The 23,206-nt window shown below is 51.6% G+C and overlaps 10 protein-coding genes across 10 annotated transcripts; 5 read left to right on the top strand and 5 right to left on the bottom strand.

The window, feature by feature from the left end:
- Positions 1-2,963: 2,963 nt before the first annotated feature.
- On the bottom strand, positions 2,964-4,164 carry J4E90_001117 (uncharacterized protein; the record flags this gene model as incomplete). The annotated part of the gene is made up of 2 exons (XM_051430708.1): positions 2,964-3,361; positions 3,735-4,164. The coding sequence occupies 2 exons, from the start codon at positions 4,162-4,164 to the stop codon at positions 2,964-2,966; spliced, it is 828 nt and encodes a 275-aa protein (XP_051296195.1).
- Positions 4,165-5,039: 875 nt separating this feature from the next.
- J4E90_001116 (uncharacterized protein) lies at positions 5,040-6,692 on the top strand (the record flags this gene model as incomplete). The annotated part of the gene is made up of 1 exon (XM_051430707.1): positions 5,040-6,692. One exon carries the CDS (start codon positions 5,040-5,042, stop codon positions 6,690-6,692), a length of 1,653 nt encoding a protein of 550 aa, XP_051296194.1.
- A 4,186-nt stretch (positions 6,693-10,878) lies between these two features.
- J4E90_001115 (uncharacterized protein) lies at positions 10,879-11,739 on the bottom strand (the record flags this gene model as incomplete). The annotated part of the gene is made up of 1 exon (XM_051430706.1): positions 10,879-11,739. The coding sequence occupies one exon, from the start codon at positions 11,737-11,739 to the stop codon at positions 10,879-10,881; it is 861 nt and encodes a 286-aa protein (XP_051296193.1).
- Positions 11,740-12,225: 486 nt separating this feature from the next.
- J4E90_001114 (uncharacterized protein) lies at positions 12,226-12,710 on the bottom strand (the record flags this gene model as incomplete). Its single annotated transcript, XM_051430705.1, has 3 exons — positions 12,226-12,274; positions 12,329-12,481; positions 12,553-12,710. The coding sequence occupies 3 exons, from the start codon at positions 12,708-12,710 to the stop codon at positions 12,226-12,228; spliced, it is 360 nt and encodes a 119-aa protein (XP_051296192.1).
- Positions 12,711-12,912: 202 nt separating this feature from the next.
- Positions 12,913-14,076, top strand: J4E90_001113 (uncharacterized protein; the record flags this gene model as incomplete). Its single annotated transcript, XM_051430704.1, has 1 exon — positions 12,913-14,076. One exon carries the CDS (start codon positions 12,913-12,915, stop codon positions 14,074-14,076), a length of 1,164 nt encoding a protein of 387 aa, XP_051296191.1.
- A 630-nt stretch (positions 14,077-14,706) lies between these two features.
- On the top strand, positions 14,707-15,908 carry J4E90_001112 (uncharacterized protein; the record flags this gene model as incomplete). Its single annotated transcript, XM_051430703.1, has 3 exons — positions 14,707-15,315; positions 15,371-15,708; positions 15,764-15,908. 3 exons carry the CDS (start codon positions 14,707-14,709, stop codon positions 15,906-15,908), a joined length of 1,092 nt encoding a protein of 363 aa, XP_051296190.1.
- An 863-nt stretch (positions 15,909-16,771) lies between these two features.
- Positions 16,772-17,844, top strand: J4E90_001111 (uncharacterized protein; the record flags this gene model as incomplete). The annotated part of the gene is made up of 2 exons (XM_051430702.1): positions 16,772-16,777; positions 16,882-17,844. 2 exons carry the CDS (start codon positions 16,772-16,774, stop codon positions 17,842-17,844), a joined length of 969 nt encoding a protein of 322 aa, XP_051296189.1.
- Positions 17,845-18,342: 498 nt separating this feature from the next.
- Positions 18,343-19,305, top strand: J4E90_001110 (uncharacterized protein; the record flags this gene model as incomplete). The annotated part of the gene is made up of 2 exons (XM_051430701.1): positions 18,343-18,392; positions 18,441-19,305. The coding sequence occupies 2 exons, from the start codon at positions 18,343-18,345 to the stop codon at positions 19,303-19,305; spliced, it is 915 nt and encodes a 304-aa protein (XP_051296188.1).
- Positions 19,306-19,640: 335 nt separating this feature from the next.
- Positions 19,641-21,261, bottom strand: J4E90_001109 (uncharacterized protein; the record flags this gene model as incomplete). The annotated part of the gene is made up of 4 exons (XM_051430700.1): positions 19,641-20,449; positions 20,498-20,722; positions 20,770-21,088; positions 21,139-21,261. 4 exons carry the CDS (start codon positions 21,259-21,261, stop codon positions 19,641-19,643), a joined length of 1,476 nt encoding a protein of 491 aa, XP_051296187.1.
- A 705-nt stretch (positions 21,262-21,966) lies between these two features.
- J4E90_001108 (uncharacterized protein) lies at positions 21,967-23,050 on the bottom strand (the record flags this gene model as incomplete). Its single annotated transcript, XM_051430699.1, has 3 exons — positions 21,967-22,520; positions 22,580-22,898; positions 23,006-23,050. The coding sequence occupies 3 exons, from the start codon at positions 23,048-23,050 to the stop codon at positions 21,967-21,969; spliced, it is 918 nt and encodes a 305-aa protein (XP_051296186.1).
- Between the last annotated feature and the right edge of the window lie 156 nt (positions 23,051-23,206).

Below are 23,206 nucleotides of genomic sequence, written 5' to 3'. Positions count from 1 at the left end.
CCAACAGCGAACGTGCATCCTCTCTGCGAACAAAGACAACAAGCGATGCCTAGCTTGCATAACGCTAGGCAGGAGTTGTGACCTCGCTATACCCTGCCGTCAATGCACAGAGGCCGCTTCTTCTAGAGTGCTTTCTCAAGATGCACGCGCCCACCCCTATGCTCGATTCAGCGACAATGACACAACATAGACGGCCGAATATTTCAACGGCAAATTAGATAACCTCCCCATCAACGTCTGTACAGCATGTCTCTACTCAGGGCGGGATTGTACAGGCCTTCAAGGTCACCACCCCTGCAGGCAATGTATCTTTCTAGACCACAGGCGGTACAAGGTAAAGGTATGCAGTATGCGCACCGGCCCTAGTACCTACGTCACAAAAGAAATCGCCGCATACTCCATCGACGAAGACGATAAAGACCTCACCATAATCTACGACTCAGAGTACAAGGGCTCTCGTTTGCATAGACACATTAATCTGCCCCGTAACGTCTCTAACGACTTCAATAAAGGCTTGCGTAATAAGGACATGTACAATCTCGCCGGCCTTGCCATGTCTTCCTTGTGTCTGCCTCAGGACTACTCCAACGTCTCCAGTGTAGCACGCCCTAACGATGGTCCTACCCACACCGTGCCCTAGTATCAAGACCTGCCGTTAGACGATAACTTACCTACGCTACATGCCTTTATTTCCACACCAGTTCTGCGAGAACCGCGTTCCTACAAGGAGGCTATAACGACACCTCAAGCGAAAGACTGGCACCAGGCTACCAATACTAAGCTAGATTCTCTCCTTGCCAAAGATGTCTACAAGGTCGTCCCGTTGCCTCACGGCACTAAAGCCATCTCATCCAAATTCGTTTACAAGGCCAAACTTACCCCTACTAGTAACATCGCAAAGTTCAAGGCTCGTGTAGTCGCCCGAGGTTTCCAACAGCAGCCTAGCATCGATTACGATAAGAAGTTCTCCCCAACGGCTAAGTCCACATCCATTCGGACATTGCTCGCCCTGTGTGCGCTCCTTAAGTGGAAGACATCGCAGGTAGATGTCTACGTAGCATTTCTTAATGCTAAACTTAAGGAGCAAGTGTACTATATACCGCCCCCTCCTGTAGTGCTTCCTAAGGGGCATGCTTAGTTACTGAAGAAGTCCCTGTATAGACTTGTCCAGTCTCCCCAGGCGTGGTATCAGATGCTTACCAAGAAGCTAACGGACATCGGTTTTCAAACCTCACCCTACGATCCTTGCGTCTACGTGCACATCACAGACACGATTATCATTTCCGTGCACGTTAATAACATCCGCATCTATGCTCCACATAATAATGTCATTAATCTGTTCAAAGCCCAACTTGCTGCAGCATTTGTTATCACTTCCGAGGATCCAGACGCGCTATACTTAGGAATGCACATTAAGCATACTCACGGCACTATAAAGATTCACCAAGCAGAGTATGTCCGTCGTGTACTAGATCAGTATAACCTTGGCAATCTCCCTATTGCCGATACTCCTTGCGACCATCAGTCGAAGCTTACACGCACTCCTAATAGTGATGGGGATGCCGCCCCATCATTCAAGAAGCGTTACCTCCAGATGTTTAGTTCGCTCAACTATATGCCTGCCATAACTCGTGTCGACCTTGCCTATGCTGCTTCCCTCTACGGACGTTATAACGCAAACCCTTCCCAGAAGCATCTCAACAGCATCACTCGCGCCTACTCCTACGTCAAGGGAACGCGAGATGTTAGCATAACGTATTCCAGACAGGAACCGCGCCTTATCGGGTATGTGGATGCGGACTAGGCGGGATGTGAGGACTCACGTCGCTCTACCACTGGCTACATATTCACGCTAGCCAACAGCCCCGTTTCCTAGGCCTCCGCCAAACAGAAAGTCGTCGCGCAATCCACTTGCGAAGCCGAATACATCGCCCTAGGCAAGGCCGTCAAGGAAGCCATCTAGCTTAAAGACTTCATCAATGACCTAGGCCTTAGCATTCACTTCTCTACTGTCCCAATCCATGTCAACAATCAGTCTGCGATTAAACTTTCTAAGAATCCTAAGTTTCACCACCGTAGTAAACACATTAACATACGCCACCACTTCCTCCAAGACCATATCCAGGATAGTACCATATCAATCAAGTAGATTAGCGGCAAGGACAATCCTGCTAACATGCTTACAAAGCCACTTAATTCAACAAAGTTCAAGGCTGTTTGCCAGACCCTCGGCCTTGTTCCGCAGCATCCTACCCAGCTTGCTCTCAGTGCGTTCACGTGTTCGCCACAGGCCTACATGTCCAACAAGGGCAGGGACATTGCCCTACGGACTGTCTTTCTCCAAGACTCCCGCGAGGATGCCGACCGTATAGACGCTCTTGCCTGCACGCAACCACCCCTACTCTACATGTCCAATATCGACAAGGACATCGCGTTACAGTGTTTCTTCCTCCAGGACTCACACGAAGACGCTGACCGCATAGAGGCTCTCGCCTCTAAGTAGCTCGCTATTAACTCCGGCATAACCCCGGAGTGTGAGGAGGCGTAGAATAAATATGCGAACTTCTATTCGCACCGGACGTACCAGGAGGAGCTTAAGGATCGCAAGGAGAAGAAGCTTATTACTTTATTTAGCAGTGTCTAGACTAACCTGCATTTTGAGCGAACTACGTCGCGCGAAGGCGAAGACAGCTACATATAGTAGCCCTGCTATAGTAAGCAGCTAGGCGATACCTATAACCCCAACGCGGACTACTCTTACCATAGTACGATGCTTTAAGGCAGTCCCGTCCTTAGTGACTAGTTCTTTCTTTTTCTTTTCTCTCTTGTTTTTCGTGTGTTCACCTCATGATAGGTTCCAGGGGGGCTGTTAGTTAGGATCCTATCACGTGATTCACCCACGCTAGCACTAGCGTCGCCCTAGTATTATTTATACAGGGCTTCCTCCCTCTTCTATAGAACAATCACATCTCTTCTTGTTCTACACAAGGTGCGCCGCGACTGCAGTAGATACCCGCGGCCACATTGTATCTCGAGGTACCAGTAATGTTTTCCCAAGTAATGTCGCTGATTTTCAAGCGGCTCGAATCGCAGTTCTGGTAGCTGTAGATACACGGCGAGACGTATATAGGCTGATTGACGTCCTGAAACTTGATGTTGCGGAAGGTGACGTTCTTCACATGGCCTTGGCCAGGGTATGTCTTGATCCAGGCCGCGTTGGAACTATGAATAGCAGTGATGTCTTCGAAGAGCACGTTGTCTACCGTCTCGGGAACGTTCGTGGGATTACCCATTGAGCCAATTACCATGGCGCCAGACTCGTAGCAGGTGGCGTTCTTGACATGGATGTTTTTGCTGTTGCCTTTAACCGATATGCAGTCCTTCGAACAGATTAGGTATAGCACAGACGCGAGATCGATGAGGACTTACATCGCCGCACGTCACGACCCAATTTTTGAGCACAATATCTTGGGAGTTCCAGCTATCGAAGCCATCAGTATTGACGGTGCCCCATTGGGAGGATGAAGTGGCGTTCATGTCAAGGTTTGTCATCGTGATGTTCTGGGAGTAGGCGACGAATGTATGCCTTTTGTGCGGTTAGCAATAGGCTCTGGAACGGGTAACTATGGTCCCTCATGTTGTTGTAGAGACATACCAGAACTGGGACTGCCTCCAAGTAATTCCATCAATCCATACGTTCTTCGCATGCCAGAGTGTCAGACTGATGGGCCTACCGGCCATGTTGCTCCCATCACGGTTCACGTCGTACCACTTCTGCCCATTGCCAAAGAAGAGTGCTTCACCGTGACCTTGCAGAGTGAAGTTCTCACCGCCCAGACGGAATGCTGTACTTCGTTGGGAATATGTCACACTAACGCTGTTGCGGACCCAGTACTGGATATCGTCGCTCCAAGTCAGTTTACCGCGAATGGAGATGTCACAGTTGTTGAGGTCCAGGACGTCCATGACTTTGGCGATGGTATAATCACCTTTCGTGATCTCAATCTGACCGTTCTGGCCACATTGCTTGAAGGCGTCCATGATGAACGGGCTGTCATCCTTGGTGCCGGACGGAGTGACGGTGCAGAGGGTGCCAGTCTTGGTCATACCAGCAAGCGCTGGTACAAGGAGAAGCCAGAGATGAAGTAAAGTGAGCTGAATCATTGTCTCGACTTCGAACAGAGTCCTGTAGAGTAAGGAACAGTGGAGAAAAGCTAAGATACTCAAGCTTTATGAAAGCTTGTACGGTGGGACCGTTGCGCCCCGCAAGTAGGTATCATCCTACAGACTATACGCATGGAGTAATCTGAATAATCCTAACAGCGAGCATGGCTGATACCATTGGTGCAAGTATTCTCTGAGATGGTAGTTTCTCCGTGCAAGTGCCCGTACCACCGGATGTTGTTCGGCTCTTGAGCTCTGAGCAATCTAATAGATGAACAGGCCGGGATATCGCTGTGGGGAGCGAAGAAATGTGTCGGAAAGCTCTACGCTAAGAGCAGATCAAGCTGGGGATGGACTTCTCGATGGCTCATGATTGAGCATCCCAATAAGATCTGGTGTCCGGCCAATGATGAAGACTGGGGTATCAGTAGCCCTTGTGAGATCAAATCCAGAGAACATCTGACGGAGTAAGATAATCCGCAGTTACAGCCTACTGAACGAGGCCTCTAAAGGTGACCCGTGAGAAGACCAGACCGATAAAGCTTGAGTCGTTGTTGAAATCGACTGTTGAGATTGGTACGATGATCATGCTTGGGAAACGAGTATGCGCCACATAAGCAGGGGCGAGACGTCAAATCAAATGAGAGCGGGATATGCGAGAAGGGTCGACTGCATTGTAGATGTGTCGTATACGACCACAAAGTTAGGTTGTGTAGGGAAGGAGAGGATGTAGGAAACGCGGTGTCGGTACCTGGTGCCAAGCCCGCGTCATTGGCTGGTTCCGAGCTTCATCACGGCTCAAAGTCGGCAGCGCCATCTCGACCAGGCAATTGTGCAGCCATTGAGTGTCGCATGGGCTGCCTATCACACCCATGATGATGAACTCCGCCGCAAATATGCGTGCTCTACGCGTACGGCCATCGATACCGCGCTGCCGCCCCTCACATCGCCCGTTCCAGCACCCCAGAAGACAAGCCACGACGGCCACGGAAACCGCGACCAACGTTGGATCGGCTGGTACCCGTACCAAGAACCTCGTATACGGCACGCTCCTGACGCTCGGTGGTACTTTTGGCTACCTCTACGTCACCGATACGCGCGCAAGTATCCACGAATGGCTTGTTGTGCCTGCGCTACGACAAATATACCCAGATGGCGAGGAGGCGCATCATGCTGGAACACATATGCTCAAGGTGCTGCATAGCTTTGGCCTGAATCCTAGGGAACGCGGCGTGGCTGACTCCCAGGGTGATCTGGCTGTCGAAGTCTTTGGACACACGCTGAACAACCCGATTGGAACATCTGCCGGCATTGACAAGGGCGCCGAAATACCGACACCGCTGTTCGAGCTCGGAGCAGGAGTGGTAGAGGTGGGAGCTGTCACGCTGCTGCCACAGGAGGGCAACCCCAAGCCCCGTGTCTTCAGGATACCCAGCCAGAACGCCCTCATCAACCGCTACGGCTTCAACTCGGAAGGCGCCGAGCTGGTCGCCTCACGGCTACGACAACGCGTCAGGGAATTCGCATACCACGCTGGCCTTGGACTAGGTGAAGACGCCGAACGCCAGGTCCTCGACGGTGAAGCTGGCGTTCCACCGGGCTCGCTGCTCAAGGGGCGTCTAATGGCTGTGCAAGTTGCGAAGAACAAGACGACCTCCGAGAACGACATCGATGCTGTAGTACGCGACTATGCCACCGCCGTGGGCCATGTTGGCAAGTACGCCGACATTCTAGTAGTCAACGTCTCCTCGCCCAACACACCTGGTCTTCGCACTCTCCAAAACGTCGAGCCCTTGACGCGGTTGCTCTCCGGAGTAGTAGGCGCCGTCAAGAAGATCGACCGCAAGACAAAGCCTGTTGTTATGGTCAAAGTCAGCCCCGATGAGGACTCGGAAGAGCAGGTGTCAGGCATCTGTGAGGCAGTCTGGGACTCCGGTGTGGATGGTGTCATCGTTGGCAACACCACGAAGAAGCGACCAGACCCACTGCCGAAGGGCTACCTACTTCCCCAATCAGAAGCAAAGTTGCTTCTCGAACAGGGAGGCTACTCAGGTCCCCAGACTTTCGAGCGCACACTTTCGCTTGTCAGCAGGTACAGGAAAGCGCTCGACGAAGGCCCAAAGCACATTGCACCACCGTCAGAAGCACACACCGACGAGCCAACCGCTGGCCAGAGCACAGACGACAAGCCCTCTACCGGGTCTTCCAAAACCAAGCCAACGCTCGATCTCGACCAACCGTCTCCAACACAACTTTCTTCCAACGTCGACGATCTTTCCGAATCAGCACCTACAATGACCCTTCACTCTACACCCAGGACTGCGCCAGCACCAAACGCACCACGCAAGATTATATTCGCAACGGGCGGCATCACAAATGGTCGGCAGGCGAGAGAGATCCTCGATGCGGGAGCGAGTGTGGCACAGGTATACACTGCTATGATCTATGGCGGTGCAGGCATAATCAGCAAGATCAAGCAGGAGATGAGGGATGATGCAAAGGAGCAGAAGACGATCACCAAGCGGTAGCCAGAAGAAGCGTGGGTAGGCATTGTATGTATACACTGTCTTTTCTAAATGCATTACTCACTTCGTGAGAGCAGCCTTCACTCTACGAGCCAAATATGCAGTGGCTCACTCGTGACGCAAACATGTCCACCAATTCAAGACGCCGCTGGCTGACTCTCATTCGCCAGCCAGTCTACTACCTCTATCCCTAATTTCATGAAATCCAGCGGCACAGGAGGAACTACAATCTTCCCGTTAAGCACTAGCCTCAGTAGAAGCTTGATACTGCCGCACGATTTGAGTTCTGCACGTAAGCCCTGTCGCTTTGCTTCGCTCGCAATCAAGATGGTTACCATGGCACCATCAGTAAGACAGAAGTGGCTCTCCTTCATCTTGTGTCTTGCACGTAGTGCAAAAGATGCCTGACTTTCACACTGCTTAAGAACTTGCGCGTCTATTGGAACACCCGCATCAACCAGGTGGCGGGTCATAAGGAAGTGGGTCGTTGACCTGTCTGCAAAAGTTTTCATACCTTCGACGAGATGTTGTGATCTGATACGGGCGCCGTGGCTTCTGAGGACATCGACCAACTTTCGATGTCCGTAACGAGCTGCTTCCAGCGATGTTTGTTGAATTAGGTGATTTCGATTTAAAAGCACGAAATCGCCACCAAGTATGCGGCATACGAGTTCGGAATGTCCAGCTTCGCAAGCTTCTTTTAACGCGTACTGCAAATCGCTGTGGTGATCCGCTGGAGTGCGTTTCGGGATATCGTCCTTCAAAATCGTTACGAGGGTTTCGGTTTTGCCGTTTTGTGCTCCATCGATAATCAACTTTTTCCAAATCTCCGGGATTCGGGCTTTACGGCGAGTGACGAAGAATTCTAGTAGCATTCGTACTGGTTCCGTGTCTCCAGCTTTCATGGCATGACACACCGCCGTCTCGAACGTGACGAGAATCCAGTCACGTTCCCGCGCTCCAAGAGTCGGGAAATCCTGTCTCGCAATCTCTACAAGCTTGCGAACCATTGAAGTGTGGCCACATACTGCAGCTGCTTTGATTGGGCCAGTGAGTATGCCAGAAGTGTACCCCAGAGGGTCCGCCCCTTGTGCTATGAAATGATCGACAGCTTCGATATTTCCCACAGCAGCCGCCGCGGTCAAAAGATCTACCGAGGTTATCGGCGTTGCAGAGTGCTTCAAATCTTTCCTTCGATCGTTATCCATGGTATCTGGAATATTTGTCGGAACCATCTCGCAGTATTTCCATGCCTGGTCTTAGGACGCTATAGGTGAGACATATATCACTAAGATAGGCCTTGCGCACAGTAGTGTCAATGACATCGTTTGTGGGGTTCGCAAATCGCATCATCTCGTCAGTAAGTTTGTCTGTTGTCGATATTCCGTCAGCAATTTGGACTCGACTTTTCGCCTAAAACATTTTCTCACTTACTGAGGCACTTGGTCAAGTCCCGGTTCATACTACGATTGCGCATACAATGATTCATGTGCAAAGTATGCGAATTCTTTCGGAGGAAAGTTGGTGGTCCGTTATCATGACGGTCATCAACTTCCGGCTCGAAGTTGCGGAGATATATCTCGTAGATCTTTGCCGGAGTTTGCGCCAACAGTACGTGGTCGATCGCATTTCGAAACGTCCTTGAAGACGCATTAGTCGCGAACAAACAATGCCGATGCAAATTGAAGAATTAATATGAACTTGCTCGGATCTCTATCGAAGCAATCGAGTAACTACTTACGAGACACGGCGCGAGCACGAAAGCTCTCGTGGAGCGGGACGGTATCGACGTACACTTTCAGGATTGGGTCGAAGAGCTCCGCAGGTAGGGTTTGGATTAACGTCATGGCGAAGGTAGCACGATATACTTCGACTGTGTCGTGTTTGATAGCTACCTGTGTCTTGCTACGACATAGGAAGCGGGGAAGGGGCTTGTTGGATTCTTATCGATGAAACTTGCAGGGTTCGGAACACCTCGCACGTCCCTAGGTAAACAAAGGGTCCCTTGGTGAGGTAAGCGAGACGCGACCATGGGCGAGATCTTTTTGTATGCGCGCTTGTCTCGTAATAATCCAATTGCAATAACTTTAAGGGGTACTTTAGGTAGTTAGGTAAGTAATGACTCTAACTTGCTGACGAATGCTGCGCTGGTACGTCTCCATGTAGATCCGAGCTCGTCACGGTCACTCGATTTGCAATGCAACGGCTTAACTCTCATCAAATTTCAGATAGAATTTAGCGCTCTTCCATCCCGCTAGATCTCTTGATGTCAATTATGATGGGAGATAATGCATGCCGAGGTGAGCCGTCACCTCTTCACGATGACGTCAGACATCATCACATCGTCTACCTCTGTGCACGTCCCCTAAGAAGCTGGCGATAGATGGGCGGCCCAATTCGATCGCGATGCAAAATCAACACCTTCATTCCAGACTGATGTCAGCGCTCTTGATACCACCATGGATACACATGCGAGACCTGTGACCCCAGAGAGTACAACGCGTCCAGACACAACGGATGCCGCATCGCCGCAGCGTTACGTGCCTTCCATCTACCGCTCCGGAACTGTTCAGCAAACTGGTCGACTACATCCTAGTCAAGTGAGAGAAATCCTGGAATCTCTCGATACCTGCGATCAGCGTATTCAACATCGCCCATATGATCCTCAAGCCTGGTTCGAGCGTGGCCGTCGCATGTGGATGCTCAACTTCCCTGAGCTCGCAGTCGGCGACATGTACAAAGCCAAACTACTGCAAGCAGGCGATCCGGATGCCAATAAAGATCTCAGAGAATCGGTGTATGAACTGCTCGCAGTTGCTCTTCAAGCTTGTCATTGTCAATGGGACGCAGCCGGGATGCTGGAAGAGTCGATAATGCACGCTCGGCCCTTGTGGTGTGAGAAGGCTACAGAGAGAGCTGAAGTCCTGCGCGCGTTTCTGAAGCGAAAAGAGGAGGCTGCAAGGGCTCTTAGCGGCACACCTCATGAGGTGCAAGATAGAGTAAGAGATGGCGGAGTGCTTACAGTAGAATATCCATGGACCATTGAGCGCCATCTGACGCGTTCATCAGGGCTCATTGAGTTGGTAAACGAGGAGCTCAGTGAGACTGGCAACGACGCACCATGTTTTCTTGGTAGAAGTACCTTGGCAAAAGACCCAGGCGAAGACATGTTGGGTATGTTTGCGGCTCGCGACATAAGGGCCGGCGAATGTATACTTACAGATCGTACCGCAACCGGTGTATGCAGCACCCCGCCATCAAATTCCTGTTCCAATTGCTATGCGCGTTTACCGGATGCTCCAAAGGGAGCCACGTGCTGTTCCGATAGCTACTGCTCTGACGAATGTCTCCGCCTTGCGATGAAAACCTGCCATAGAGTTTTATGCGGTAAAGACTTTGAATGGCTCCAGGCACCCGCTAGAGGCTTGACGCACAACGCCTCACCTCTCCGACCTCTCCTCATGTTACGATTGCTGGCAACATGCGTTCAAGCTGGTGTTGAAAAGTCACCGTTAGATCACCCGCTGATTGCGCGTCTCAAGCCTCTAGCCAACAAAGATCATCTTGATGTCTTCACCCTGAATGAGTCCATCATCATCCCAATCAAGATCTTAGAGCAACTCGATGTAGATGTCTTCGCAAACCGCAACTTCGATACTGAGGTTCTTCATTCCATCTGGACGCGTCTAGCCAACAACAAAGCTGGTTCTTTGGACCACCGGCTTGGCTTCGTTGATGAAATCACACCTCATCTGCCGTTGTTCAATCACAGCTGCGCACCGAACGTGGAGTGGAGAAGAGAAAATGGGAGTACGACTGTGCGCTTTCTCGCAATCAAGCCAGTGACTATGGGAGATGAATTGTTCTGCAGCTATGTAAACGTTGGTGGTGTACGAGTGGAGCAGAGGCAGGACTTGCTGTCGCCGTGGTTTGAAGGGCCGTGTTTGTGTTCCAGATGCACAGAGGAGATGGCCTAGGTGTGTTTTCGGATGATTACCACGTCATACGCAGATGTAGATGGGCAGTGCATAGTGATGATTGTAAGACGGACGACTAGTCTAATTCCCCAACTGACGTCTATCAATGAAACAGCTGTAATCTCCCTTCATGGGGCCTTGAATCCATGAGCCGTGACCGTGACATTTGCGTAGAGCTTTCTTCGTCCAACATATCTTTGAAGGCTCCGAGATCACTTCTTCACGTTCTTGTCAGGCCACGTGAAGTTGCTGGCATCGCCACGCTTCAACGCTTCCACACCTGGCGGAACGCTGGGCTGCCGTGTAGGATGCACTTTGTCATCCATGTCACTTCCCTTCTTTGCGGTGCCTTGTCCCAGCCCTCTTAATACACTCTTACCGAATCTTGCGCCCTCGCTCTTCCGCTTGTAGACGTCGGGCATGGAGTTCACGTCTTGAGGCTTGGGTAGCTCCAATTCGGGCGGCTTAGGCTTCTCTGCACCCTTCTCTGCAACCTTGTCAAGTGTCTCTATCAGCTTCTTCCCGTTACCCGTCTTGTCTTGATATTCCCGGGCGAGTGAAAAGTCGTCTTCTTTGAACAGCAACACCGCGTTGTTGGGTTCGAGGGCGAAGATGCCCCTCTTTGTGAGCGCTGCGAGGGCCCTATCTCCCATGTAGGCGTCTTGGAAGATATCGGCAGTGATGGCTAGCTTGATGATGTTTGACCAAGAATGTTCGATGGCCAGCGAGTCGACGGTTGTGAACTGCGATTTGAGATATAATTTCACCATGAAGAGGTCGGGGAGGGAGAGATGCAAGTGTCGTTGTGATGGCTCGAGAGTGCAGACATGATTCAGGAGTTTAGAAGACCTGGGCATGTCGGCGATGAAGATGTGGTGACGAGTCTCTCGATGGGTACCAAGTAGGATCGTGATACGGTCGTGGTAGACGACTCCGGCTTCGTGCGCTGTTACAAAATCCCAGTCTTCGTCGGCTCCATCGGGCGTGCCATTGTCATCTGCGCGTGGCAAGGTGCCTGTATCGACAGGCGTCGCATTCTTCAGGCTACCGAACAAGTTGGTGATGAAAGGCATTGCGCTATGTCGTCGCCAAAGGTTGCGCCGGCTGGCGAGGGTCGGTTATGGACAGATACAGCGAACGGTTGGGAGGGTTAGTAGAGTTGAAATATGGAAGGGCTGTAGGCGCTGGGCGCAGTTGACGACAAGGCGCACTGCCTGGTCCAGGTGGCGCGTTTCGACGCGCGGGAGAGTGCACGATACAATGGGTGGGGTGTCACTTTCACGGGTCCAGTGGAACCCAAGGAATCGCAACGTATTGTGAACCACACTTTTGGAAGCCTATCACAGGGTGTCCTCTCCTCAGCACTTTCGAAACCACCCTATCTCGGGATGTATACGCGCAACGGCTCTCTCGGAGCGACATTTCACCGTTTGAAGCCTCGGAATGTACGTCGCGTCACAGTTTCAAACACAACGAAAGATATCATTTGGAGACAGCGTTTCCTTAGCCTGCCAACGATTTGTGAATTTATATGTACAAGTCCAGCGCGGTATGCAAGTCTATTTCGTCTCGTGTTCGGGCGTGATTGCAAAGGTAGGGCGAACGAATCTGCCATGGTGAATTAGCCAAAGTTGTCTACAAAGCCAAGTCTTCAAACCATACCTGTCGCTGTTGTAGACCCTGGTCTCTGTGCCAAGTAGCTCCTTCTCTCTCGCTTTATCTGCGAGGTGCCTTCGTACTTGATCGCGGTCTTCTTCGGCTTGCAGCGCGGGGATGAGGTGTATCCGCGCCCACATCTTCTCGCGCGCGAGTTCGCTGCGACTTGTCAGCACTTTCGCTCATATATCTCCAGACTCGGAAGTCTCCTCCCGACGGCAGGCGCGTACTTGTGCTCTCTGATACCCTGTCCGACTCTCCAGAATCCGTAGGTCATGAGTGCCGCGGTTCCGAAGAGGTATGCGGCGGGGCGGAAGCCTCGTACGGGCAGGTTGCGCTTGTATTGTACGGGGCTGTAGCCGCCCGATGGCGGCATATCCTGCGGCATGTTGGGCGATTATTCGTGGCTCAATGGGTATTCGAAGTTGTCGTCGATGCGGAGACGTGCAGTGAGGTTCGAGCTCGGGAACCCGCGATGACAGGGATCTGGCTTGGCGCGCTAGCAAGTGAGTGAGCATAATTTTGTCGACGCTGAGTGGGTGGGAGGCATCACCCTTGACTTTCACGAACCGACGAAACCTCATTCGAAGATGGATTCCGAAGAGCGTCCTGCGAAGTTGCGCAAGCTAGAGCATGCGGATAGCGTTGAGGATGTGGCAGAAACACCTGCAATTCCGACACCAAACGAACAACTACCTGTCGCAGCGGAAAACAGCAATCAAGCCGACGCCGTAGAATCTGTCGGAACACCGGCTGGGAGTGAGAATGCGGAGCCAAAGTTATCGAAAAACCAGCTCAAAAAGCAAAGGCGGCTCGAACGCTGGGAAGCCGGTCGCGAAGATCGCAAACTCAAGCGAAAAGAGAAAGTCAAAGAGAAGAAAGAGCGAAGGCGAGAAGAGTGGGCGCAGATGCCTACCGACGAGAACGGCAAGAGACCAAGGCCGCCAGCTTCGCGACCTCCTCGGCAGGCAACTGGAAAACAAGTACCAATAACAGTAATCTTCGACTGCGATTTCGAAGAGCTGATGTTTGACAACGAGCTCAAGAGCTTGGGACTTCAGATTACGAGGTGTTACAGCGATAACCGAAAGGCGAACTTCAGGACCCATCTAGCTTTGAGCAGCTTCGGTGGAAAGATGAAGGAGCGATTCGATGGCATTCTAGCAAAGCAGTACACGAGTTGGAAGGGGTTCCAGTTCTTCGAAGAAGATTTCGTTGAGGTTTCCGAAAAAGCGAAGGCGTGGATGTCAGGGCCAAACGGGGGAGAAGTTCTCGGCGCCTTGAAGACATCAGCAGAAGCCACTGGATCAGGCGATCAAGAACAACCTGATGCTGCAGCAGAGGAAGGCGAAGTCGTCTATCTTTCATCTGAGTCTGACAACGTTCTAACTCACTTGAAGCCCAACAGTACATACATTATCGGTGGACTGGTTGACAAGAACCGACACAAAGGCATATGTCACAAGCGCGCCGTGAACCGTGGGATCAAGACTGCAAAGCTACCTATTGGCGAATACCTTGAGATGAAAAGCCGGCAAGTATTGGTCACGAACCATGTGCTAGAGATTATGCTCAAGTGGATGGAGTTTGGGGATTGGGGCAAGGCGTTCATGGCGGTCATGCCCGAAAGAAAGGGTGCTAAGCTTAAGAGCGACGGAGACGACGGGGAAGAAGACGCAGATGCTGCGGGAAATGAGCATTTGGATCGAGACCTCGCAGAAGCGACAAAGGAGGCAGACGCCGAGACTACATAGACCGTCTGGAGCTTCATTTTGAGAGTGTAGAGATGCCGACACTAGTAGCATTCAATCAAGAATGGAACTCTCGCTACTTTCTCGAGCCGATGCATGCCATGAGAAATGCGACTCTGGGTCGCGGGGATGACACATGTTAACTATCACGGCGCAGAGATACCACCGCCAGGACCGAGCATTACTATCTGAACCACAAACATCCTCGAGTTTTCGACTGACAATGGGGATCCTGGCTTGAATGCACGATGAATACGCGAGGTCAGCCCTACCGGGTAGCGGAGATCAAGCTTTCGCGCGACACGCTAGCAAGCTAAAGCGGTCAGGGCTCCGCAAGCTACACGTCGCGGAGCCAGAGGGTGAAGCAATCACAGAGCATACATCGCCGACATGTCCTGTATTAGTATGCGCTCATCAGAGCCTTCGGATATGCATTCACCGCAACCACAGGCCTGCTTATGTAACAGCCACGTCCCATCCTGGTGGTGTTGTGAGGCTCCAAGCAGCTGTCAGCCCACTAATTTTGCGCAACGTCACAGCTACTCTGCCCTGCGACAGCCCCAGCACACCACCTCCAACACGCGACCCACATTAATTCAGGAACATTACTCCCATCGCAATTAGTTGCCGCTCATGTCGTACCCACCAGATACCCCGTCCTCTTCCCCGTTCCGCTCGCCTTCGTCGCAAACCTCACCGCCATCGCAGCGCTCTACACCCAACCGCTCGTCCTCATATTTCACCTATCCCGTCTCTTATGCAGTCTCGGGCATCCTGCGACGCTTGAACACGGACGCCATTCCCAAATCAGACGCGCAATCGAGATCGGAGAACAACAGCAACCGTAACAGCGCAAGCAACATACAAGCCCAGTTGCAGTCCACCGCATCTTCACTTTCACACACATTTGCGAACCTTGTCTCCTCCACCACATCAGATATGAATTCGGTCTACCAGCCGCCACATCGGATAGCGAGCCCTTTCCAACCGCCTCCCTTGACACCGCTAAGTCTGAGAGGATGGGGAGGCAACATGCGAGAGAAGGGCAAGCTTCTAAGCACGGCGCTTGCTGAAGAGATCCGGCTCCTGCTTCCACCAAGGTTACAACTAGTGGATGAGTGGAGTCTGGCATATAGTCTGGAACAGAACGGTGTCAGCTTAGGCACACTATACAAGCAATCTGAAGACTATCTGGGCAAGAGAGGTGGCTTTGTACTAGTGGTCAAAGACGGCAGCGGAGGTGTAAGTTTGCGAACGTCAGGACAACCCCAGGGCGAATGCTTACGTAGCGCTATAGATCTTCGGCGCATATCTCTCCGACGCACCGCGGCCCTCCACATCATTTTACGGCAACGGCGAATGCTTCCTCTGGCGCGCGCACATACTCTCAGGTTTCTCAGACCTGCAGATGAACCTCCCACCACCCCCATCCGAAGATACGACGGACGCTGTGCGAATGACAACCATATCTTCACCGAAGAGGAAGGGCGATTCGCTAGCACCCCCACAGAACGGTCGGGCCAGTAAGAGTGGTGCGAGCACGCCAGAACGAATAAGATTCAAGGCATTCCCCTACAGCGGGGTGAATGACTATATGATCTTTTGCGAGCATAGCTACCTGAGTGTTGGCGGCGGGTAAGTAGCAGCGTGTTGTTATCATTAAGGACTCAGTGGACTGACGGTGTCGCAGTGACGGTCACTATGGCCTATGGCTAGACGACAACCTCGAAAAGGGCGTCTCCGATACGTGCCCGACGTTTGGCAACGAGCCCCTTAGTGACGATGGCAAGAAATTCGAGGTCATGGGCGTTGAGCTGTGGTACATTGGCGTATAGGACCAGATCGTCTACGGCCTTTCGCTGAGCAGAAAACGCGTAATATTCGGCACTGGCGGCATTTCGACGGCGTTGGAAGACGGCGTGGAATTTGGCTATGACAAAGCTACATAGCTTATGATGTATACCGTGTCTGGAGTCACCAGCAGAGGACGGTGATGAGCAGAATACCCATTTGAAGAGTTTGTTTTACGCTTTTCATCCTTTCGATCGGCGCCATGGAGTATCATGTCTCACATCAATTGATGTCTTTGTCATCCGGCTGGGCTTTCTCGACCACGTCGGCTGATCCATTCACACACAAGAGATATACAATTCTTCGCGGGCACGCCAGCCTAGGACAAATATACAAAATCAGAGCCTGCGTAAAAGTTAGGTCACCTGCTTTGCAAGTTCTTGTATTAATGTAGTCTGCAGACCTGTTCAGTTTTTTTCTTGTATAAGGTGCAGGTACGACTATAACGTTCGCTCTATTCGGAAAACGTATTGGCTGCCTTCAAAACGACTGTCATGCTCGCCTTGCTCGGATACTGGAATGCTTCTTGGCGGTTCTCTCACCTTGAGGTACCGTCACCGCTCCATGACGAGGTGCGCACGGCCCGGCTCTCACCCTCTCGTGTCTGCAGTACTTCTATCTAGGTCGTGTCTTCCGTGCCCTTCAGCTTACAACATTCTCATTCTACAAGATCACCATTTGTGCAGATGACCATCACTAAATCTCGAGGAGCGACCAAGAAGTTGGGGCCCATTATGTACGTCACTCCGTCCCTCTTATACCACATGTAACTTGCTGATATGGCGCAGTGTGGGCAACAGAATCATAAGCTTCAAGGCCCCCAATATTGATCGCCGCTTCACTGTACATGAAGGTAACAACACATAAAGCCATTTCAGGAGTCCAACATACTAACACCATTCGTTTACCGTAGACCTCATCTGCAACACCTCTCGATTCTTCAAAGACCGCCTCCAGAGAAACCGAAAGCCCATCTTCAGCATTGATGAATGTTGCGTCTGCGCTGAGACTCTCAACGCTATGATAGGAGACATCTCCTTCTGCTCCAAGTGCGGGCAAAATGTCCACGAAGTCTGCATGGAAGCCTGGAAGCGCTCATCGACTACCAGTCTCAAGAAGGAGTCAATCCCGACCTGTCCGATGTGTCGTGCGAGCTGGAAGAACGAGTCACTACCCAAGGAGCTAGACCTAGAGTCTGAGCTAGACGCTGAGGCTACGCAAATCTACCTGGACTGGCTGTATACCTCCACTTTACACATATCCGCAAAGGTCTCTCGCATTAACGATGCCTTCAATCTTGTCATCCTCAAACTCTGGACTGTTGCCAACGCCGTTGAAGATCCAGTGTTCAAGTCGCAAGTCATTGCCACTTACTTCGCAGAAGCTCGCGCGCGTTTCTGGAAAGAGAGCGTGAAGTGGGCTTTCGTGGAGCGTAAGTGCGATGACGAAATTCGAGCTTTCGTCATCGACATATCGCTTGCCTATATCGAGCCCGGTTGGTTCAAGAGCGAGGGCAAGAACTGGCCAGAGGCCTTCGTGAGTGAGCTAGCAGATGCAGCCATGGTCCGGTGGGGAGACAGGAAAGATGGCAGAGCGACAAGGAAGATGTGGATGGAGAAGCTGAGCGTAGAAGTGGATCTGACGAGCGATGACGAAGATACTGCGCCTGTAGGCGGCAGCACGAGTTTAGCGTCGGCAGCACCGCGAAGTCTGCAAGGCAAGCATCCAGCTGTTGGTCTAAATAGTCCTAAAGCTGGAGCTACAGAAGTCCCAGCAACCAGGAAGCGTCCAGGTCAAAAGGTCGAAGTGAAGAAGCATACACATAGCGCGAAGCGTCGGCTGAAGCAAGATGTCCGCTCCATGCCTCTTTCCGATGACTCGGACGACGGTGGACTGGTTGTATACAGGTCGAAAGGATGAGCGTTCGTGACGGCACTGGGAGTCTCCTGTCTTCTTGTCTTCCATTCTGATGTCTTGCACCTGACAATTGGGCCTTACACTACCCGAACACGGTATACGATTTTTGTTGCTTGTTTACGCCCAATCAAGTCTTATTAGCTCGAAACGAAGACAATCGAACGACTGTGTGCACCACATCTTTACCCCGACCCATCATTCGGTATTGTGTTGACCTCCACTAACGTGAATCACCACAGGCTTCACTTTGAGAACACTTGGTGCCTCAGCTCATCAAGTTTCCAGGGCCCGAGAGCAATCCTACCCGTTGCGCGTTGCGCACGGATCTGCATCTACCGAAGCAACATAGTGCAACTGAACGATAGAATATCACTCACCCATAGGTACTAGCCTAATCGGCTTGCCAACCAATGCTCACAACTCGACCAGAGAACCGCCCAAGAACGACCTTATCAAGCCATCGCGCCTTTCAAGTAGCGGGAGATGCCAGGACCAGGAAAGATGCCCAAGCAGGAGAAGCGCATCAGCGTTAGGAAGAAGCGAGCCATCCGGTACGTTTCCTGTGAGGATTGTAACACCAACCGCTAACTCGCTCCTAGGTTCGGCCACAAAATCGTCCGCGTCCAAGTTTCACGCGGCGAGGAGTTCACTGTCCCCGAAGACATCATATGCAGCAGATCCACATTCTTCACGAAAAAGCTACAGCCGAAGCGCAAGCCTCTCAAGAAAGACAGTGAATGCGCGATCTGTACGGAACTGCTCGAGCACGGTATACAAGAGCTTACTTACTGCGCTACTCGTTGTGGTAACAACTTTCATCATAAATGCATTGAGAAGTGGAAGGCGGAGAAGCAGACAGCTCGTCAACCAGTCAACTGTCCTTTCTGTCGTCACAGCTGGTCGAATGACACCGACGTCATCACAGTACATAAGTTTCCCGCCATTGACGCCGATGCCTTCGCAATCTTTCTTGAGTGGCTTTACCATGATCATATCGCGGTTGAAGATCGGGCGGACGAAGATGGCAAAATCTCTCTTGACACACATGAACTTGTTAAGGCATACGTTTTAGGGCTCAAACTAAAGAGCAAGAAGTTCTGTCGAGACGTTATAAAGGGATTGGTCGAAGTTAGTAAAGATATTGATGAATATCCGGGTCCGGACAGTATCCGCCTCGCTTACGATAAGACAGCCAAAGGATCATCACTAAGGTTGGTCTTGGTACAACTATGGGCAGACACAGCGGATGCTGCTTGGATTGAGGACGATGAAACAGATGATTATCCCGCAGAGTTCTTGAAGGACTTGACAACGGCTCTTTTGAGGAAGTATCGTGGTAAACAGAAGTGGGATCTAGATATGATTATAAAAGGTCAAACCATGGAGGACTCTATCTTAGTTGACGACTCAGATGAGGATAAGTCGCGTGAAGACGAGGATCAGGTAATGGGGGACGGAGAATAGGAGAATGATGAAAAGCTATATCAGTGAGTACAGGACACTTACAGCATTTCACACTACCCGATATTTGGTACTGTGGCTGGTAGAAACATCAGTGGAAGCAATGCATTAGTAAGCACGACTTTCGACTGCTAGGCATACGGCGTTCATGGTAACTTCATGGAATAACGATGTAGTGAACCACTTCTCCTTCTCATGCAAGTTGCAGTACGATGGCTTCAAGATCGCTGAACTACTTGAGCATTCTCGGTAACCGTAGCGTGTACTCCATCAACGTTAGCCCCACTTGCAGCTTTTTTCGCCTCCTCCTCTTCACCCACTTCGACAAGAGAGTCATCCTATGTCTTCCTGTCGATATCTACCGCCTCAGTATGAGTTGGCGACTCCTCCTTAGCAAGTACACCACCATCTGTGTGCTGCATTTGACGCTCAGGATCATTCGCATGCGCATTCTCAATACCGATTTCGGCTGTTGAGAACTTATCTGCGACATTACGGTAGGCTGGCACAAAGTTGACACAGAAAGCATAGCTCCACGCCGCAACGAAGAACGCCATTGGAACGGTCATGGCGATAGCGGTGGGCGCATATCCATCCAGAGGCCTAGCCTTCCCTAGCGTATCACTCGCTCCGAACAGTAGTGGAGGGACGACAGCACCACCAGATACACCGGCCACGATGAAGCCCGAGCCTCTCTTTGAGTATTTGCCCAGTCCGCGCATACCAAGCGCAACAATCGTCGGGAAGATAATACTCTCAAAGAAGAGTACAATGTAAAGCATGCTCATGCCGGTATTGCCTCGCTCGGTAATGGACGGGATGATGAAGATGATACATAACGTCATGAACGCGAGGAACACCCATCGTGGTTTGACGAACTTCATGAAGGCGCTGCCAATGAAGCGACCCATGGTAAAACAGCCCTGAGCACCAGCCAGGAACCGAGCTGCTGTCGAGTTGTCGGTCTCGCGTCCATTTATGACCCGTGTCTCGACGACATAGTTGATGAAGGCTCCAGCTATCGCCACCTGCGCGCCAGTGTAGCAAAATTGAGCAAATGTCGCATGGAAGAGACGGTATTGTTTGCGGAAAGGCTTTACGTCGGTGCCAGCGTGAGTGCTTTCAGCTTGGAAAGCCATATCGGCATCTAGTGGATGTTAGTAGCTGGTCATTTTCCATTAAACAGCAAGCTCACCAGTGATCTCGGGTATCTCCGTGAAGTAATAAACGATCGCAAGGAGGAAGACAAAGCATGCAATGCCGAGGTAAGTCCATTGCACGTTCTCAAGGGATGCTTGATCGGTGCCAACGTTGTTGAAGAACACATATGACCCTAGAACTGGCGCTACCACAGTTCCGATGCCGTTGAAAGCCTGAGCGATGTTGATCCTGATTTCCGAATACTTGGGGGGTCCGCAAACTGCTTTCGTTAGCACTGTACCCGGCACTTCATCGACTCATACGCACCGGCCAGGTAAGGGTTGGCTGCTGTCTCTAGCGAGCCAAGTCCATTACCGATGACGAAGATGGCTACACAAAAGCCTCCGAACGAACGGTATACAAGACATGGCCAGGCAAGAAGAGAGCCCACGCCGTAAAGTGTCAGACCCCAGATGAAGGTTGCTTTGTAGCCCCAGTGGCGCAGAAGCCAATTGGCATGACCGAGGGAAGCAAGTGGGTACGCGCCGAAGTATGCTGCTTGTAAGCCTGAAGAGCGAGCGCGCGTTATGCCAAGGACGTCTTGGAAATGCTTGTTGAGGGTATCGATGAGACCGTACGAGAATCCCTATGATCATCAGTCAAATACCTTGGGGTTAAGGCAGTGTCGTGGCTCACCCAGAGAAAGAATAGAATGGTGACGAGGCAGAGCGGGTAGATGGACTCGCGCAAGGTGAGTTCAGCGGCACGCGTCCTCTGGTCATCGCGACTGCGCAGTGTGGGCCTCTTGAGGAACCCCATGTTCGCTTTGTGATACGATAGAGATGCCGATTAGCGATTGGTATGTGGATAATGCCGATCAGGTCGTGAACCGGACGAAAGATTCGAGCATTGAGGTTGAGTGGAGTGGAGTCAACAGCAGGCAGTCGCGACGACGTAAATCCGCAGGGTCTTCACGCCCTCAAGTACCTGCTGTCACCCACGTGAGCTGGCGGCAGAAATGTCGGGCCATGTGCACGGCAACCAGGTTTCGCAAGAACAGACTCGATCTCAGAGGGTGATTCCACGAACCCGCCGTTGCAGCCAAGGTGAGGCTTGACCTCATCAAGCAGTGGGGAGGGGAGAAGCTGGGGTAAAACCTGGGGATTTTAACGCTGAGGAGTCTAGCGTGATGTGACATTGGGGAGGATGTTCTGACAGATGATGCATCCTCGGCAGAGTTAGACCGAATGCCTGCATCGATGGTGGTTGGATCGGGTAGTGATCAGCACATGTCGCGTCATGTCTGAACCGCGTTGAAGAGCCGCGGTACATTGCGTGTGCATCGGGCTTTCTGTGGAAAGTAAGTCGAGCAGAAGTTGCGATAGCCATGCTTGTAATAACGGCAGTCGCAATTAGCGTAGTAAGTACCGCTCCGGCGAATGTCACGTTACACGGCGTCCAGGAGCACCCTAACATGGTGAGAACCACAGATTATTCCAGAACTGCAATAGAAGATTCACCCATCTAATCCTTGTTCTTGAAATCCAAGCCGCTCTCTTTCCTCACAACTCCGTAAACACTCGGAATATCTCCTCTGTCCCCGATTTCACTCTTCACACTATCCAGTCTACCCTGTGCTAAGCCTAGCATCTTCATGCTTTCCTTCGCGCCACTGCTCTCCGCCAATGACATGGCATGCCTTGCATCTTTTCGTGCCAAGTCGATATGGAAGAGAGGTTCCTCGCGCTGATAGTAGTCGCCGGCTAGCATGCGCTGCGAGTACGCGGTGTAGGGACCGGGAAACATGGTAGAGATGAATGTGTGGAGGTTGTCGACCCCTAGACCAGACTTTTCGGCAAGGACGTGGCCTTCGGACAGCTGCGAGACCATGTTCAAAATGAAGGTGTTGCCGATGACTTTCATGAGGGTAGCGTTTCCTGCTGGCTGGCCTGAATAATCGATGTTCGTGCGACCCATCACGCCTGCCGTATACGGGACTACCTTATCGCAAGACACTTTTGAGCCTGCTGTCACACAAACAAGCTGGCCGTTATCTGCCATGGCTGGGGCACCGAATACTGGAATGTTGTTAGGCCCGTCCTGAGGGAGCACTTCTATCTTCACATGCGTAACTTACCTGGCATGCCCACGAACTCACCCCCCTTCTCGGTTATCTTCTTCTCCAAAGCATTCGTCGTTTCTGGGTGTACCGTGGAGCAATCTACAATAAGTTTGCCCTTGACATCTTCCTCGAGCATCTTGTCAACAGCAGCGTTCACGGCTGCATCGTCGCCCAGGCACATGAAGACAATGTCGGAAGGGTTGACAGCATCGTTGATGGTATCGGCAACCTTGGTCTTGGAGCTGCCGAGTTTGGATGCGAGGTCTTCGGAGCGGGATTTGGTGCGGTTGAACAGGATTAGGGGCTTATCGAGGTTGCCTTTTTCCACCAAGTTCTGCAGAGTCAGTACGAAAATCAAGTAAGAATCTCAGATGCTTCATACTTTGCACATGCCCTGTGATAGTTAGTGATATGGTCGAGCTGATGACCTTCCTCACTGACCCTGCCCATGTTGCCGAGGCCAATCCAAGCGAGCTGTGGCGCCATGATTTCTTCTGGGATCGGACTGTATCCTTTCTCTTCCAGCGCAAAGGCAATGCCAAGTGCGACAACTTATACAAATCTCTGCTTGTACCTTGCGCACCGTTTGTCAGCGCTTCGTCATGGTGTTCATCATCGTCATCCGCCAGTAGCCCGGGGATA

This window comes from Alternaria incomplexa (assembly GCF_024043165.1).
Source record: "Alternaria incomplexa strain BMP 0042 chromosome Unknown scaffold_1, whole genome shotgun sequence".
Classification (NCBI taxonomy): Eukaryota; Fungi; Ascomycota; class Dothideomycetes; order Pleosporales; family Pleosporaceae; genus Alternaria; species Alternaria incomplexa.
The sequence above is the reverse complement of the archived record's forward strand: the minus strand, read 5'-3'. Positions and strand labels throughout refer to the sequence as shown.